Consider the following 18,657-nt stretch of genomic DNA (forward strand, 5'->3'; position numbering starts at 1 on the left):
CTGTCCACTAATTTCTGGTTGAAAGCAAGTGGAATCATGCTCGACTCCTCATTCAAAGCATTAGAAAGCTTCACCACTGAACAGGGCTGTCTTGGCCTTCCCTTATTCTGTGTTCCTCTTCATTGCAAAGGTGCCCTGTTGGTCTAAGATCGGCACTTTGTGCTGGTCACTGCAACATTCAGATGTTGCTCTTTTCAAACCATGTGTATTTATGCCTGTAGTCCCACCCATTTTCTGAAGTCAGACAGGGTGCCCCATGATTTTTGGTAGGATAGTGAATCAGCAAGATACAGTATGAATGATTGGGATGGATTACAAAGCTTAATTTTCGAAATATGGATCCCAAAAGGATTTATACTGTTTGCAAAAACAATTTGGATTTGCAGATGTCACAGGAAACATTTAAGGATTACTTTTTCAATTTCTAATTTAACTAAATATTGTTAACACTATGATATCAAATGTGCTATGATGTCATATGTCCAATGAGAACATATGCAGCCATTGGAGACAACAGAAACAGATCTGCAGCGCTGATTGAAGTGAAATCTTCAGTGCTGATGATGGGAAAAGAGGTTTACTGGAATTGATTTTTACATGTAACAGTAACTGTGAGATCTATCATTCAGAATAAAAGGCATATTGCCCGAGGGATATCTTTCTGTCTGCATAAATTGGTTGTTTAAAGTGATTTGTGATTCCTGCAGTGTGTGTTAGCTGCTATAGTCTCTCCTTTTTTACGGCTCTGTGGAATTCATGAATCCCTAATAACTTTGTGCTGTGGATCTGTCTGCACTGTACGTGTAAATGCAGGAATATGAGAGGGGGAACTTAAAAGTATGAAAAAGTAATAAATGGCAGCAATATTTATCTTCTTTCATTCCGGGCTGAAACTTTAACAGATTTACAGCAGCATCAAATATGTTATTGCCTTTGATAAACACACAAAACAAAAATTTCACTAAATAAATGCTAGTGTGGAATCAGTATTGTTTAGCACAATCAGTACTAATAAAAGAAAGGTAATATTGTAATACAACCAACAATACAAAAAGCATTTGTGTATGTTTTACAAATAATTGCACACTTAGTAGTTATTCTGTTGAGCCATGATCCTGTTAGTATAAGAAGGGTATGGATATATTGATGACCTACATTGTGACACTGCTACATATGCCTCATTTAGTTTGTTAAAATACATCAAACAGACAATAATTCTCTTAACAGCTAAACAGTAAAGGATTATATAACAAGTGTCACCATTGAAAAATACCACTTTTTAGAGTACAATAGGTAATGACTGGAAACCACATTTTCAGACTGTATGTATTATGTGAGGTTGCTTCTTTCAACCTAATTTGCAAATAGAGTGCAAGTTTTATGTAACATGTAATTAAAATCACATCAAACAGAAACACAATAGAATTTTTGTGAATCTCAGGGTCTATGCTGTCAAAACAGCCAGATTATGTACTGTATACAGAGGTGCACAACACAGGTGACAGTAATGTGTGATAGTAAATCTACTGCTGTTTCTAGAACCAATAATAAGAATAATGATGCGTCTTTCTTCAGTGATTTTTTTGTGAACCTCATTGGTTCCAGACAAACGCAGCTCTTTTGCACTTGTTCATTCGCAGACTGGCAGTACGGCCTTTCTCATTATATTTAAAGAAACTGCATGGATGCTCCTCATGAACCGAAGTGCCAATGGAATGTAAATTTCCTAGCGTCAGACTGCAGAAATGAAGGAATGTTGGGTGACTCACTGCAGGTTCCGCACGAAAGCCCATTATTTCTTTAAATCGGTCCTGGGGTCCCAAAACCCATACTGGTTTTCATTCCATCTGAGCTCACTTTTAATTAGATTCAACTGAGCTGCTAACTGAATATGGATCATCAGCTAACATCTCTACTTTTAATTTGCTAAGGATTCTTTGTTAAAGTAATGTGTGAGGTATATGAGGTATGTTTGTGTTACTGTAAAGTTATGTATGCCCTCTGGACAAATTCAGTGCAGTTGTTTATGTTGTTCAGTTGTTCAGTTGTTAAGTTGTTTAGTTGTTCAGTTACTAGTTTTAAAAGAATTAGTATTATTTTATTAGTTTTGTTAATTTTTATGAACTTTTGATTAATTTCAGCCCAACTGCACCCTACAACTTTGTTTGTACCCTTCTGTTAGGATAAACACATTTTCCCATTTATCCTACCTGTATCTCACAAAGAACTGACACCTGACAAGTAAGCAATGTTGCATCCATATCAGTTTTCAGTTAACAGCTCATTCTAACCTAATTCACTGAGAGCTCAGCTAGACCATTAATCAAGATACATGTTTGGTTCTAGGGCCAAGAATTGAGAAACACTGCTCTGGTTGTATATCTGGAGCTCAGTGTCTTTTTCCTTTCTGAGCAATTCACCAGCTGTCATGGATTATGAGGAAATGGGACCTACAGAGCTCCATGTTTATCAGGTTTTGTTTCCTTGATTTTTAATTTATGAAACGTGAATGGGCCCTAACAGAACATTTTTAAAGACGTGACAGCTGCCATTATATTTAAGAGTGTGGAGACATACTGTAGTGTGAATGTAAGAGGATTCATCCTTCCCTGTCATGTCCATTTCATCTGTCTTTTTCTTATCTGTAGCTAGGTTATTTGCATTTGCAATTACAAGTACGTCAAAGGTGACATTTAACAAGAAAAGTATTTCCCCACTAAGTTTGATTTCAAATTCAGCTTTGTTATTGCCTTCTTTCTTCATTTTCTCATTTTCCAAGCTGTTATAGCCTTAAATAATTAAGGAGACTCTAATTAAAGTGTCCCAGTTTTATTCCTCAGCACAGTGTTCTGTACTAAAAGGGACATTTGTCTTGTTTTTACAGTGATAAATTGTGGGGACCCTGGGACACCAGCCAACGGTCTGAGGTATGGGGACAACTTTGTGGTTGGGCAGAACGTCAAGTTCCTCTGCCAGCCAGGATACATTATGGAGGCTGCCGACTCCGTCACCCGTACCTGCACCAGCAATGGCACTTGGAGCGGGGTAATACCCACCTGCACAGGTACATGTAAAGGGAGTCCATCTCTGTGCTGCCATTCAAAGAATCTCTGTGATGCAGTCAGCTGTGATGTAATGTTTGTTTTTTGCACTGTTGGGTTCCAGTCAAAGCATCAGCTTGAAATTCAGACTGCAAGCATGACTCAATTCATAGCAAAATTACTCTTATCGATTGTTCACAGCATCGGAAAATCAATCTTAAGTAGCTCTGCTAACAAATAACTGCATGTACTTCGTGCTATTCCGACTCCGTGCATTAAATTAAAATTCAGCTGCACTTGTTTTTGAATAGGAGATGATCAAAGTATGCTAGGGCAGGGGTACAAATCAGCTGAGATGTCATCGGCTGAAACACCAGTGAAAAATTCACAGCCTCAGTTATAGTAGACAGGTAGCCAAAGCAGGTGAGGAAGCCAAACCCTGCGGTGAGAACTGAAAGCCAACATCGGCATCACATTGAGCTGCAGAGAGATCAGCTGACTGTCTGAGAAACCCATCACCTGTGTCTTTGTTTACACCACCACCAGTGGTTATGCACAGAGGCTTTTCTCTAATTTTGCAGTTTGTCATTGTTTTCTGTGATCACCCAGCTGCCCCTTTCTTTGAACATAATTCTGGTCATATAATTTATATATTTCAGCTAATGCATGCCTAGTGAATGTGCTTCCTAGGGTGTGTGAAACACATTTTCTGTGAATGATTTTTTTGTATTGCTGTAGCATAGTGTAGGTTTACAAAATAAACTCCTCGCAAAGATTCCTCCAAAAGTCCCGCGGCTTTGGATAAGGTTCATGCTTCACCTTGAACCAGAGGGGTCATAATTACAAGTTCATTTTCCAAAGTAAAAAACCAGGAGAGCTAGCCATGCGTTACATCATGAGTGCCGCTGGATTCGTTTCACTGGCACCCAGTGATACCCGGTCATACGCACATACGCATGCGCACCCTTACAGAAACACCGCACATACATGGTTTTATAGTATTAGCATAATCTCAGCAGCAGACTCAACATTCTTTTTATTTAGGTGCTTTAATTCCAAGTTAGTTGTATGAGTAATCACTCCCCCCCTGTATCCCCCCTCAGCTGTGACCTGTGCCCCGCCCCCCGCCATCTCTAACGGTCTGCTGGTGGGAGAGGACTTCCGATGGGGATCCAGTGTGAGTTACAGCTGCTCTGCAGGGTACGAGCTCTCCTTTCCTGCTGTCCTCACCTGCGTGGGGAACGGCTCCTGGAGCGGGGATCTGCCACAGTGCTTGCGTGAGTCACTTCCCGTTTACCTTTCCTTCCTTTCCCCGTTTCGTCCCGGGCCGCCTTCCTTTGCCTTTCTTACCAAGTCTTCGCTCTTTTGACGGTCTTTGCAGCCAAGTTCTGCGGAGACCCTGGCATTCCTGTGCAGGCGGTAAGAGAGGGACGCAGTTTCATCTACCAGTCAGAGGTGTCCTTCAGCTGCAGTGCCCCCTATATCCCGGTGGGCTCAACAACACGTATCTGCCAGGCCGATGGTACCTGGAGTGGAATCCAGCCCCGATGCATAGGTACTGGAGTGCAATACATTACATTGCAATAATTTTTTGGCATTTAGTGCACACTCTTATCCAGAGCGACTTACTTAGGCCACAGTTTCTTACAGTTTTTTTTTTTTATAATACCCATTTATACAACTTTATATTTGCTGAGGCAATTCTGGGTTAAGTCCTTTTCCCAAGGGTACAACAGCAGTGCCCCAGTGGGGAATCGAGCTGGCAACCTTTCAGTTATGAGTCCTGCTCCTTACAACTATGCTGCACTGCAGCTTGCATTCATTTCATTTCATTATCATTTTTTAGGCTTTTAATGCCATCAGGAGTATTTATAATGACTCTGAGTGAAAGATTGACATGTTCAGGCAGTCTATTGTGTTCTGTACTGTTCTCCCTCTTGACTTTATTAGATGTACCTTTGTAGCCCTGCTTTTTAAGGCTGCCTGTGTAAGAGTGTCTCCTAAGTGAGGAAATGAGAGCGGTAATTGTAAATGATGGATGAGTAATACTTGTCTATGATTGCTGGAGCTACAATGTGTTGCCAATCTCTGATGTGTATGAACCAATCAAAAGAACTTGTTCTCCATAGGTAAGCACTATGATGTCAAGTGTACATTATATAACAGAGGAAAAATAATAAAACCTTAAGCGGGTTTGAGTGATTGGTTGGAAGTTGTTTATAGAGACTTACCTTCTGCTCCAACTTTCCTTTCCACATCATTGGACTGATTTTTCTTTACATTACGCTACTATTTAAATCTCTGTTTAAAAGGTTTGCGGGGAAAGGGCTGTTCATGTTAGATGTAAATAGAGAGCAAGGGCTTGTGTTTCAAACCCATTTAAGCAACCTTAGCCATGTTTGTTGCTGTATGGGATATACTAGTGAACATCAGTTCATTTTGCCGCCTTATTTCCTGCGTTTTATCGCTGTTGCCCTATCAGTAGGTCTAGGCCTGTGTATGTTTGTTATTGTCTTCGGTTATGTTCTGGGTGTCCACGTTATAATTCAAGCTTACATTGATAAATCACCCAAGCGTCACTTTGACAACACAGGCAGAAATTTTGATGAACAACTTCTTTATTGTTTAGACTGTTCAGAAAATGCAGGCGATCTGAAAACAATTCTTTGTAGCATTCACTCAACTGCCATATCTGCTGTGCAAAATCAACTGTGAGTGGTGAGAAAAACACATGGAATTAATGCACATGGAATTGCCCACGTATGTTGCCATCAGCAACCAACAGATGGTACTGTTCCAGATCACAGACGGACACAGGCCAAGATGCATAACTTCAATTCATTGTTGTTATCATAGTTGTATAGTTATTATTGTTACGTAGTAGTTTATTTGTTTTTTTCTCTTTGTGTCCAGAACCAACTCGCACCACATGTGAGAACCCCGGAACACCTCGCCATGGTTCCCTTAATAGAACTTCGGGCTTTAAGGTAGGGTGAGAATGATGGCAGAAGGCTGAAACACTGATCCCAGAACTGCTGTATGCCCTATAAGCCGCCATGGCCCTAAATGGGCACGGGGGTGGGGTTAAATACAGAATGATCATGACAAAAAAAATTGACGTTTCAGAATGATCTCACCAACTCAGGAATTCTCATCAGCCAGATCAGTTCAAGTCAAACACTCTCAACATATGATTTGCCATAACATGGGTGACAAATGAAACATATATTTTGTTATTTGAATGTATATGTTACTTGTGATGTATAGGCGTATACTTCATTTCTGACACATTGTAGACAAGTTCCCGTCTGTTTATTGCATTCAGTGACGCACTGTGCTTCCAATTCTGTCACCTGTTACTCCATATACTGAGCTGCCTCGATGTCCACTTGTCCTGCAGGATGGAGCTTTGGGCTCCTGTTGTGATTTTACAGGAGAAAGTGTCACACAGTACACGGCGTTGTATTTGTCCCACCTGCTGTGCTGGAGCTTGCTGATGCACCCCACGATTTGCCACCGTACAGGAGACTTGAGGAAATTATGCTGTCTGATGCCAGACTCTCTGTGGGGGCTTGAGGTTACAGAGATGTTTTCTGATGGCAGGGAAAGCCCTGCATGTTTTCTCAGTGAGGTTCTCATAGCTGGGAGGGAGAATCCGGATGTAGTGATTTTCAGCCTGTTGGAGCTGTAACTTGTTGTAGCACTGATCGCTGCAGGTTGAATTCTGCAGTTTATGTCAGGTTTTCGGAACAGGAGGGGCGTCCAGGTGTGCTGCTGCTGCCTGCTTCTGAAAGTACTGCTCCATTTCAGGCAGCTTAGAAGTACTTAAACATAGTCATGTATTATCATTGATTCAATGATGTAAATCAATTGTGTTTTGCTGTAGAGAACAAAGTCTTATAGGTAAGTCAGTTGTAGCTGCACCCATTATGGGTTTCATGAAGCCTCACTTTCCCATCACTACTTGAATGGTAATGTATATTGTTTTTTGTTAACAGAAACAGGAATACAAAAACAACAAATGTGCTCCGCCTAGGCCTGTTGGTCATTATTACCTTATCCAGGGCAAATTGTATAGCTTACATTTTACATTACAAATATGCACACTGATGATACACTTGATACTATATCTATGCTATAATGTAACTCTTACTGTTAAGACTGATGTGATGATGATTATGTTAACTGATATTACTGAGGCAGCTCTAATTAAGTGCTTGGCTCAAAGGTAAAATAGCCATATGTATACTGCATATGCACTGTATGTATCATCAAACATTTAGTTTTTACATGAATATGCTTTACTGTACCAGCATGGCCAGCTGGAGGCATGGCACTGCCTCATTAGATAGTAAATAGCAACATGATATTTTTTTTTGCCTGAAATGCGTTCCTTCCATTCCACTTCAAACGTTAGCATCAGTGCGTGGAAGAGGAGAATCTAGGGAAAGAAAGAGGAGGCAGACACTCATTTTGTTTGGCTGATTTCCTTGTGGAGTCTCACTGGGGTTCCCTGCGCATACGCTTTCATCACAGCGGGACCCGCAAATCCATGCTGGTGTCTCCCAGTGCATCTGTTCAATGGGCACAAAAACGCCACTTTTATCGCGATCCACGAGAACGTCGTTATTTATGTCCTTATGTTCACACGCAAACTTCATCAGGAAACATGACAGAGTCGCATTTCGCACAAATTTAATTCGATTTGCCAAGTTAAAGAAGGAAACAAATTTGCCAGGCGCACAGATTCTGAGCAGCGCTTTGCATCAGTGGTTTCCATTCACATTCATAGCGTAATCAGCCACCTTGTGATGCTTGCTTCCAGTATGCATACAGCACATTAATGAAGGTTCAGGTCATGACAGCACAGCAGTGAAATATCAGAAGCACCACATTCACAAACCATTTGTCTTTCCCTGAGCTGGAGAGGGGAGCAACTTATTTCACAAAACTCTCAGAATGTTGTTGGAGATTAAAGAGGATATTATGTCATATAGATAAACCCTGTGCCCCATATCATTATTGTGTTCCTGGGGATGATAATGTAGTAATCTATTACATATTTAATGCTACTTTGTACTTTGGCACATACATTTCGCATTCTGGTGTTGACAGTCTACATTTCATGCTCTTTTATATTGCACTTGGTTTCCCTTCAAAAACAGAGCACATCTATCCTTACCGCAGACTACAGAGCGTATTGACCTCTTATGAGGACCACTGTGCAGCTAAAATAAGCACTATTTAAAACATAATTGTCTTGGGGTTTGTTCCCTGTCGACTGCCTGAATGTTAGAGGTTACTTCTTAATTAAAAATAAGCCCTGTCAGTCAACAGTGCCCGGGAGCCCGCCGCAGCAGAACAAATTGGCTTCGTTCCACCGGGACAGGGGTGGCTGTGTGGGCAGGGTGTCCTCATCTCACCGCTCTCAGGCACCCTGCCAGTCATTGGGTACCTGCAAGCTGCTCAGTGCTTATCCTCTAATTTGCGCCCACTTCACTGTGGTGCACTGTGGGAGTTGTAATGTGGAAAAATAGCCATTGGCTGCAAAGTTTACTGGAGGATTATGTTCATCTTGCTTTAGCTTTCCTGTATGACAAAAAAGTATAAATATGTATACGTCACTGAATTTTTTAAAGAAACAGAGTGCATAAACACAGTAATACATTTCTTCTGATGCAGAGTATGTACTATCTACCTCTAAAAATGAAGTAATTGCAGCAGAAAACCAGATGTCCACAGAAGTCTTCCTGATATTGACATTTGTTTTCAATTGTGGAGAAAACAATATATCTCCACGTATGACTGAGTGTGGTCAGTGACTCATCTTTCCATCTGGTCAATAGTTTGCTTCTCCATGTGGTTGTGTCTGGTCAGTAATTCACCTCTCTTCGTGGTTGTGTCTGGTCAGTAATTCACCTCTCCGTGTGGTGGAGCGTGATCACCGATGTCCTTGTCCCTCCTTCACAGGTGGGCAGCCTAGTGCAGTTCCAGTGCCAGCCTGGTCACCTGCTGCAGGGTTCAACTACCCGACTGTGTCAGCCGGACTTCACCTGGAGCGGCTCCCAGCCTGAGTGCATCCGTGAGTCCCGTGGCCTCTGCTGTCCTCACGGACACGCACAGCACCTGCTAGAGTCTGTCTCTTATTAACCTGCGGGAGAGTTTCAGTCTTTCTGCATCACCTGTGCCCTTGCGTGATTACACAAGTGTGTTCTGAGAGTTCACTGCAGTAATTTGAGGTCTTGCAGAGCTCTCTCTCCCTCTCTCCGCCTGGTTTTTGCTGCTACAGTTGCTGATATACCAACAGAAGGGTCTCAGATTAGCAACGCCTGTGGAACTGATAAATGTGTACATAATGAGACCTGACGTGCCTCACACAGAGTGCTGTTTAATGCTGAGATATTAAGCTGTGTATCCTTGCACCTGTGGAGGCTAAAAGTGTTTGTTTCACAGTGCCAGCAAGTACAATAAGTGTCTCCTAAATTAATGGCATGGGGAAATCTCTTACAAAACTTGATTTTAAAAATGATTTCCATAATTGTGCATGATTTCCCCAGTCGCGCCACATGCAGTGTTCAGAGGAGCTTTTTCTGCTGCGGGGCGTCAGCAGGGAAAGTCTCACTGCACACGGCAATGAAACACTTTGTAAGAAGATATTTCTCATTTTCAGAATCACAACATAATAATGTTATAATATTAACACTGAAGCATAGAATTTCCTAAGTGTTTCAGTATTGTAAGATAAATATATTTTTTTTTCATTTTATTTTTCTAGGATTTTTTAACTCTTACAACTATATTTCCTTGTAAGAAGGACAAACATAGATCATAATCAGAAAATGCATAATAAATTAATTTTATAAATCCTTATTTTAAGTTATTCTTGAAATTGCAAAGTTTTTTTCTATAGTGTAAGCCTCAATTAAATGAAGTCACTGCTCTACTACAGCCCTCTCTGTCTTGTATGCAAATATGTTAATACTACTTTTTGCATGCTGTTTGTTTAAGAAATTAGGTTAAATGCAAAGCTTTTAAATGGCAGTCTATCTCGCTCTCTCTCTCTCTCCCCTCCTCTCTTTCTCCCTTCCGCTGTCTCCCTCTCTCTCTTTCTCTCTCTAACTTTCACTTTCTCTCTTTCCCTTCCACTATCTCCCTCTCTCTCTCTCTTTCCCTCCCTAACGTTAACTTTCTCTCTTCCCCTTCCAATATCTCCCTCTTTCTCTCTCCCTGCCATACTCTCTTTCTTTTTCCATTTTTGGAATTTTGGATTGTGCGAGGGTTAGTGGTGATGTACGAGAACAGTGCTGTGGGTAGCGAAAACTTTCAATTTTCTTTGCTAATTGTATTTGCAAAATTTTACAGATTATACTCTAGTTTTTCCACTTAACGCTACGTTGAGCTTCCATCAGTTCAGTCTTCAAAATTAAGTCAAATGAAGAATTTAAAATGTTGACAGCAAGGCACAGGCTAAAATCTGGACCCAATGCTTTCAGATCTTTCAGAAGATTGTTTGATTGCTATTTGGAAGGAGGTTGAAGTGGTCAAATCAGTAGCATGAATGAGCAAGGCAATTATTGTTTTTCTTAGAGATATACATTTTGTTTGGGAAGTTGGGTGTCGAGTCTTTTGTGCAAGTATCACCACTAGTGACCTCATCAATAAAGGTATTGATGTTACATGCATTCCTCCCTCCCTTTAAACAATAGGATTTTGGAAATAATTCAAAGTCACTAGTAAAAACTGTTAGGGCTGGTCAATATGATGCTGCTTCAGTGTAAAACTCCTGAAATGAAACATGTGGTGTCCTTCTGCAGGCAAACATACATGATCCTATATAACTCAGAAAATATACGTGATGTGTCTGTGACAGTCTCTGAGGAGGAGGATTAAATAAATGAAAAGGAATATATTAGGTAATTTGTGTGTAGAGAATGAGGCCATTTTGAAAAATTCTCCTGTGAATAGAAAAGATAGATGCTGAAGTTTCAGAGAAAGAGGGGTGAGGCACCAGCTAGTATTCCTAATAGGGGAAGCACTGAAGAAGATCAAAGAAGATCTGAGCCTACTGCCATACATAAGCAAAAAATGACTACCTATAGATAGTGATGACAATATGCAGGGTCCAAGATAGCAAAGGGTTTCAAACTGTTACAGGAACACCAAAGAAAACAGTCAATAGGACTGAAATGAGGACTATAGATGCAGTGGAGTCAGGACCCCCGCTGGAGTGACCTCGTTTGTCAGCACGATAGGCTTATAGTATTTCGTGGGAGTCTGAGTTCATGAAGGATAAGAACATTGCTGAGGTAAGCTTGAGGCCTGAACTCAGGTGAGACTCCCGGGCAAGGGGCAGGAGGAGTTTCCCCAGTGGCCGCAGTGGCCACAGTTTACAGAAAGACTCTTAGAGAAGAGAGGAAGAAATGACCTTCAGAAGCTCACTCCCAGGTGTAACCAACCAGCAGTGCAGAGGTAAACTTTTTTTCAATTAAACACATCAGCAAATTTCGGGATGGTGCAAAGAGGCAAAAGGAGCTAGACATCAGCTCATATTTTCAGGATTTTAAAATGTTTAACACTTGAGTGCAGTGGCACCAAGAAAAGTGAGCTTTGCAGAATGAGACAAACCCAGGTGCCATCATCTGAGCAACCTCATTATGAATGTTAGAAGAGTGTTGCAGAGGGGGAGTAAAATGTAGACATTGGTTTTTATGTTTTATCTCTTAATCTATGTGTCACTTTCAAATAGGCTTATTCAGTGTTAATAGATGCAGGGATAGAGAGAGTCCTTGGCACCTTTCTAGTTTTTAGTGGAGAATAAAACAAACTTTTTTCACAGGAGGCAAACAGACAATTCTTACTGCAGCTATTGGGATAGAGAATGTAAGAGGGAAATTCATACAGTGGGTTGAATATTAACGCTAGAGTAGCAATTGTTTTGGTTCATCAGTCTGGTTTTAATGTGAAATACAAGGTAAAAATCATAAAAGGGAGGTTTCAGGCACTTGACTGACCAGTGGGGTTGCTGATGAGCTAGGGGACATATAAGCCTCTGGCCAACCTACCCTCCCCTATATCCTCCACAGAACAATGCCAGTTATGTTCAACTGCTATGGGCTCCCTGTCATCATTAGTTAATGACATGGCTGGGATTGAACCCAGGCTGAAGGGCTCAGCTTTGACCTTGAACATCAAGCACTTTTACCAACCGTGCCACCTGGGAGCAATTACTAAAAGACTTTAAAATGTAATGCCTTCACTTACTCATACTTATCAGCCATGCTTCATTAACAACGGGTGAATCTTTGATCATTTGTTTTTAATCCTTGATTTGCTTTGCACTGTTAAAGTAAAAAAAAAAAAACAGCAATGTCAGCTTGTCTTTATTGATTAAGAAATTGCATTTGATTGAATGGATCATCAGATTCTGTTTCAGATTTTGGAGCTGTAAGACTTTTGTACAGTGAAGTGAAGAGCAAGACAAATAATTAATGCTCTCATTGGTCCTCTTCAAGTCATTTGGGAGATCAGGCAGGGGAGTTCCCTCTGTGGCATCCAGTACTTTCTTTCCCTGGGACCCCAGCGCTGGGGGGTGCCAAATGAGTGAAGTAGTATCCCCTGGAGTTCAGGGAACTTTACCTTTTAAACTAACAGCATATGCTCATGGTGTGATTGCCCTGCTGAGAAACTCAGACAACGTACTAGGACTCTCTGAATGCTGGGGACTCTGTGAGAGGGCAGCTTCTGCAAGGATTAACTGGGACAAGTGTGACACTTCCTTGGCAGGGGATTGGCAGGAGATTGCTCCTCCAACTCTCCCTGGGCATTTGAAATGGAACCAGCAGGGGTTTAAAGTACTCAGGGTTTATTTTGAACTGATGGGTTTATCATGAGAAACTAGGAAGAAGTTGAAGGAAAGGTAAAATGGAGGCTTCAGAGGTGGTACTGGCTCCTGGCTCACCTCTTTCTCAAGAGTATCGATTGCTAATATCCTGGCCACCTCAATAATATAGCACCAGTTGGCCAGTTGCATCCTTCTTCAAGCATGTTAGCTGAAGGCAGGGGCAGCATCCAAAACTAGTAGAAGGGGGTCAGGGCCTCATTTAAAGAGCAGGATGGCAGCTTTTAGTCAAAAATCAGACAGCAAATCATACAGCATATTATCCTTTTTGTAAAATTATATGTTACCAAGACCTACCTTCCAAAGAATTGAGATGGAGAAGTGAGGACAAAATTCTGACTATGCCGGTTGTCATTCAGATCATGACATACAGGTCTTTTTCAGAGAGGAGAGCTCTTTGTTCCAGGTTTTTAATACCTAAACCTGAAGGCAATACAGAATCTGAGTGCCAGTTAAAGTGGAGAGGTTTTGCAGGGAATACCTAACAGTGCCTGTCAACAGATGGAGAGCTGCCTTAGCTGTATATAGTGAGGTTTCACAATCATGGACTTCGATATATGAAAACTCACTCTTAAAGTGAAGTGGTAATCCTCGATGGAGAATATTACACAAGGTTATGGCTACTGACACTACAGTGAATATTTGTAACCCCACCATTGTCAAAAGATGCCGTTTTTGCTCAAGGGAGTAAACTTGTTGTCATGTGTTTTCAGGTTTCCCAGGGTGGCTGTCATCATAAGGGTTTATATGATAGGACGTCAAGATTGTGTGAATGTTTTATTTATTTTTTTCAAAAACATGTTTTGTGTTTGGACTCATTTATGGGAAAGATGAGAAGAACTTATATACTGATTCATTTTTATTTTTCGACAAGCAGAACTGATTATTCTTTAAGACTCGGAAAGTGGAGCCAGAATAATAGGGGACCTTTGATTGTATTGCGGTGATGAGATTGATGATCTCTTCTTGCTTAAAGTGCGAGGTTGCACTTTATAAATGAAATGATAAATGATAATCTTTTTGAGGTCCGCAGCAAGCAGGCAATCAATGGTGTACTGTGGAAAGTAAATGAGGTTGATGAAATCATAGCAATATGCTAACCAAAGCAGTTTTGTGTTAAAACTTTTTGGCCTTGGTTTTGGGTTACATTACTCTTTTCTGTATTTTCTCTTGTAAATATGTAAATACATGTAAATACATGTAAATATGTAAATAGTACTTTTCCATGCATGGTCTTTGTTTTAAAAAATTGGTTACGTAAAGGGATTTTAGAGGTCAAAGTCTTTCCTTCTGTCTCTCCCCCCTCCCTCCCTCGCTCTCATTTGCCCTCTCCATATAATTTTTTTTTTTCTTTATTGGCATGACTTCAGAATGTACAGTATTACCAAGTTACAAGTTACAAATGTGAAAGATAGGATATAGAATAAAATATAGAATAAAATAAAATAAAATAACATAAAATAACAGCAATAATGGTGTCAATAATTTACTTATTAATATAAATATTAAAATGCAGCATCAAATAAGTAAAAAATCAAGTAAAGGCATCAGAAAATATTGATACATAACAACAGAAAGGAACCTATAGAGCAGACCAACCACCCCATGGATAGAAAGGGTTGCAGGATTTACCTAATGCTGTGGCAGGTGGCAATGCTCTGTCCCACTCTTACTCTGGTTCTCTCTCTTCTCTCTCTTTCTTTCTTTCTTTCTTTCTTTCTTTAACTCTCTCTCCCTGCTTGGTCCAGAGGTCAGAGGTTAGCATGAGATCTCTTTTCATGTACCTGGGAACTCGCCTCCCTCTCAGGCCCTGTATTGTCTGAAGAAGCAGACTGTACATTCTTTCTCTCCCATAGTGTCATTTTGAGGTAGACATAATTACAAATGCATCTGGAGTGACTTTGCTGACAGGGTATATTAACAGTTGGGTCAGAGCAGAGCAGACAGAGTTTATAATTGAATATAATTGAAACAAAATACCACCACAATGACATTATGTTCTTGTATGATACTTTGGCTTGGGCAATTGCTGTCAGTTGCTTAGATACAGCTCTTAAATGTGTTAGCTGGCTTATTGAAAATATTGGAAATGTCCATGGCATGCTTATTAAAGAGAGCTGGTCAGTAACGGCACTATTTTAATTTTGTTTTGTTCATCCACACCTTTATAAATCAGACAAACATCAGATAAGAATGTGCAGTGCTTACATCCTTCATGGTCTGAATGTTCATCTGAAATTCATGTACTGAGTAATGATTTCTCAACACCTGCATCATTTCAGACACCTGATATATAAAAACAGTGGAAAAAATGTTGAAATCGATAATTCACTTAAAATGATCACTTAAATCACTTAAAAGTCCAACTATATTGCACCAGTGGTGGTCTGATCTATTCTATGTCAGAGTTTTATCATTGGAGTTTTAGAGCTGACAGACAGAGCATTGCCCACAGTGTGATACTTTGTTGAGTGACAGATCAGTACATAGACAGTACATAGATTCCTGGTCCATCATGTTGGCCTCTTGCCTCTTTTGTTAAAGTTGCCAGAAAACACTTTTGATTGCATGGCAAGTGCAGAGAGCTGTGCTGGCAACGCCTGCCTCGATTTGGGATGCACTGGTGTGTAAGACAGTAGACAGTAGACAGCGTGTTTGCTTTATTGTGTTATAAGGGCCTCTCTCTCCCCTTCCTTCCAGCCCACTCCTGTAAGCAGCCCGAGAGCCCCCCCCATGTGAACGTCGTGGGAATGGACCTGCCCTCCTTTGGGTACACCCTCGTGTACAGCTGCCAGGATGGCTTCTTCCTCAGCGGGGGCTCTGAGCACCGGGTCTGCAGGTCCGATGGAACCTGGAGCGGGAAGATGCCAGTTTGTCGAGGTGAGGCGCCCAATTCCACGACGCGGAGCTGAATGCAGCTATGCGTGACATACGCCAGCTCTCAAGCGCTTACACAGTATACAGCTTACATCGATTTACATCATCCATTTATATAGCTGAATGAGGCAGTTCAGGTAAAGCATCATGCTAAAAGGTACAACAGAAGTGCCCCAGGCAGGATTCAAATCTGCAGTCCTCCAGGTAGACCTCCTCGGAAAACATGATGCAAGTGGCATGGCATGTGGTTTTTTTGGGCCAGTGAGGGGGGGTGTTTTCCCCTCTGGGTAATGTAAATCAAATCCCCCGGAGGAGTGACTGGGGCACCGCTGTAGGGTGCTCTGTGCTTTGAAAGACACATTAAATCTATTTCATGACTCACTGGTCACTGTGATCCCATGCCACTTATCGAAGGAGTAGGGGTGTTATCCAGCCAAATTCTTCTGGCCACCTAATTATCTCCCCTACAGATGATTGGCTATACCATCTCTTGCATTCCCTATCTTTTACTGCTTTGTAATCGCTTAAAATCTGGACATTTCATGCTTGATGTCAAGCTAAGAAGAGTGCACAGGGTAGAACTGGCTGGTGAGCAAAGTGGGGCTTTGAAAATAGATCATATTCAATGTAGCTTAGTACTGAGTCAACTTGCTAGCTGTTGTCAGTTGTGGCTCATTTAGCATTGTTCAGTTAACAAAACAATATGGTTTTGCCTTTTATTTGCGTTTTATTCTGTTGTTTTGGCATTCTAGGTGGAACATTTTTTCAACATCCAGTTTGCTGAGCATCACTTTTTTAATGATTACTGTTACATTACTACAGTGTATTTCATGCATTTAGATATTGCACATTAAATCATCAGTGAAAGTGTGTTGTTGTTAATTTATGACTGATTTCATATATATCTTCAAATATTTTGTTTTAAGATATCCTGCAAGCCACAGCAAATTATTTCAGAGCAGATATAACTTGCAGATGTGCAGTTATAACTTGCAGATGTTACTTGAAATTACATCTGATTTGACACTGAAATGATTAAAAGGCTGTCAAGGCAGACATTACCCTAGATTAGCTGTCTGACAAAGTATACATGTAATGCTTAATTTGCTGCCTTGTAAGAACAATTTTATGAGGTTCTTTTTTACTGCTTACAAAACACAGCACTAACAGCTCAGTAAATTTTGCTAGAATTAGCATTGTTTTTGTTTCATGGTGGACAGCTGGCTTTGAAATTCTGTGCATTCCCTTTCCATAATTAAAATGATGAGTTGCAGGCTAGGCAGTGTGTGTGGTAACAGTGTATAATCGTGGGCTGGAAACTTTTTGCTCTGTTCGCTGCCTTTCTGACACAGCTAGTGTCAGTCATTGAGTGTTGAGTCCAGCTATTGTGAGATCACTGATGGTGTTCACCTCACCTAGGACCACCCATTGTGACATCATGCATGCAATGCCCAGATTTTATTTTGGAAGTTTATTTTCAGTGCCATGGAAAGCAAAAGCTGCTGATGGACAACATATTCATCATAATGGTGAATGACCAGTTTAGTGAAGTAGTAAATATTTACAAACAATACATTTCTTTTTTACTTTAGCCGGCTCAAAGTTATCTGAGAAAACGATTAAACCTATACCGGGAACACCAAGCCCAAAAGTAACTGGTAAGACACTATAAGTACCCCTTATTCTCTTCAGACTGCGCCCTGTTTTGATTTTTTTGCAGCTGTGTCACTTAAAATTTGGATCAGCCTTCTGAAGCTGATTACCTTTTGCCTTTTTTTTTATTTTGCATAGCACTGCCTTTTATTCAGTTTAAACTGATGTTTTTGTTATAGTTAAAATTTCCATGTGAAGTCCACAAAAGGTTATGAAGAAAGTCGTAATGATCAGCTGCTGTTAGGTGGATCATTAAGTTAATTGTCACTCTTGTAAACTATTCCAAGCAATCAGAAGCATTAGCCTCCTATGGCAGTGTTAAGGTAATGAGAATCGCCAATTTCCTCTGGCAGTGTTGGGGTTCTGAGAATCACCAGCCTCCGCTGGCTGTGATGGGGCAATGGGGGTCTGCTGACTGCTCTAGTGTTCCGTATTGCAGTTCCTGACGACGTCTTCACTCCTGACTACATCTGGAAAGGCTCGTATGAATACAGGGGCCGGAAGCACCCTATGACTTTGACCGTCACAAGCTTTAACATGACCACAGGGAGGGTCAATGTGACACTGACCAACAGTCACATGGAGCTGCTGCTCTCAGGTAATGTGGGTTTTAGTGGTGGTGGTATGGTTAATACACCTGACCATACTGAGAATCAGTGGACCTGTTTGTCATAATTCCTCTAACCATTTAATAGAACCCAGGTCCTATCTTAATACCACAACACTTGTTTCAGCAAGTTTTCACATTTCTTATGTAATGTTATAACTTCCATGGTTCAGCTGAAATGTATATGAAAATTATATAAAATGTTGTGCAAGAAGCAAGTAAGGTTTGGTTCAATTAGTTGCTCAAAGTGAGAGGCAAAGCACTTCAGTCATATAGAATCTGGACAGAGGTCTTCCAAATCTGTTTATTTCTTAATTTATGCATGCACTGTTAAATACAGTACCTATCATATATAGCACATTTGAAGGAATCATAGAATAAGGGCCTTGTTCCATTTGTCAAGGTATGAAAATGAAAAAATATCTCTTTGTGCTCCATCTGACACAAAATTCTGCATATTTCTAGTGTTATCCATCAGTAATGTAGCCCATTAAATTGTCTGAAAAGTCTTCAGACAAAGCAAGCTATCATTCATATCACTGTACCTGATTGCACCAGGATAGAACTCTGAATCTCCTTTT

General features: G+C 40.7%; 1 protein-coding gene across 1 annotated transcript in view; it reads left to right on the forward strand.

The window, feature by feature from the left end:
* The window catches only part of LOC118785020 (CUB and sushi domain-containing protein 3-like), a 241,715-nt gene that overhangs the window by 217,285 nt on the left and 5,773 nt on the right, over positions 1 to 18,657 (forward strand). Inside the window, exons 59-66 of the mRNA XM_036539546.1 lie at positions 2,885 to 3,064; positions 4,145 to 4,318; positions 4,423 to 4,596; positions 5,955 to 6,028; positions 9,012 to 9,123; positions 15,640 to 15,819; positions 17,409 to 17,474; positions 17,909 to 18,067. Of these exons, the coding sequence (XP_036395439.1) occupies positions 2,885 to 3,064; positions 4,145 to 4,318; positions 4,423 to 4,596; positions 5,955 to 6,028; positions 9,012 to 9,123; positions 15,640 to 15,819; positions 17,409 to 17,474; positions 17,909 to 18,067 (1,119 nt within the window). The remainder of the gene's footprint in view (positions 1 to 2,884; positions 3,065 to 4,144; positions 4,319 to 4,422; positions 4,597 to 5,954; positions 6,029 to 9,011; positions 9,124 to 15,639; positions 15,820 to 17,408; positions 17,475 to 17,908; positions 18,068 to 18,657) is intronic.

This window comes from Megalops cyprinoides, chromosome 10 (genome assembly GCF_013368585.1).
Source record: "Megalops cyprinoides isolate fMegCyp1 chromosome 10, fMegCyp1.pri, whole genome shotgun sequence".
Lineage (NCBI taxonomy): Eukaryota > Metazoa > Chordata > Actinopteri > Elopiformes > Megalopidae > Megalops > Megalops cyprinoides.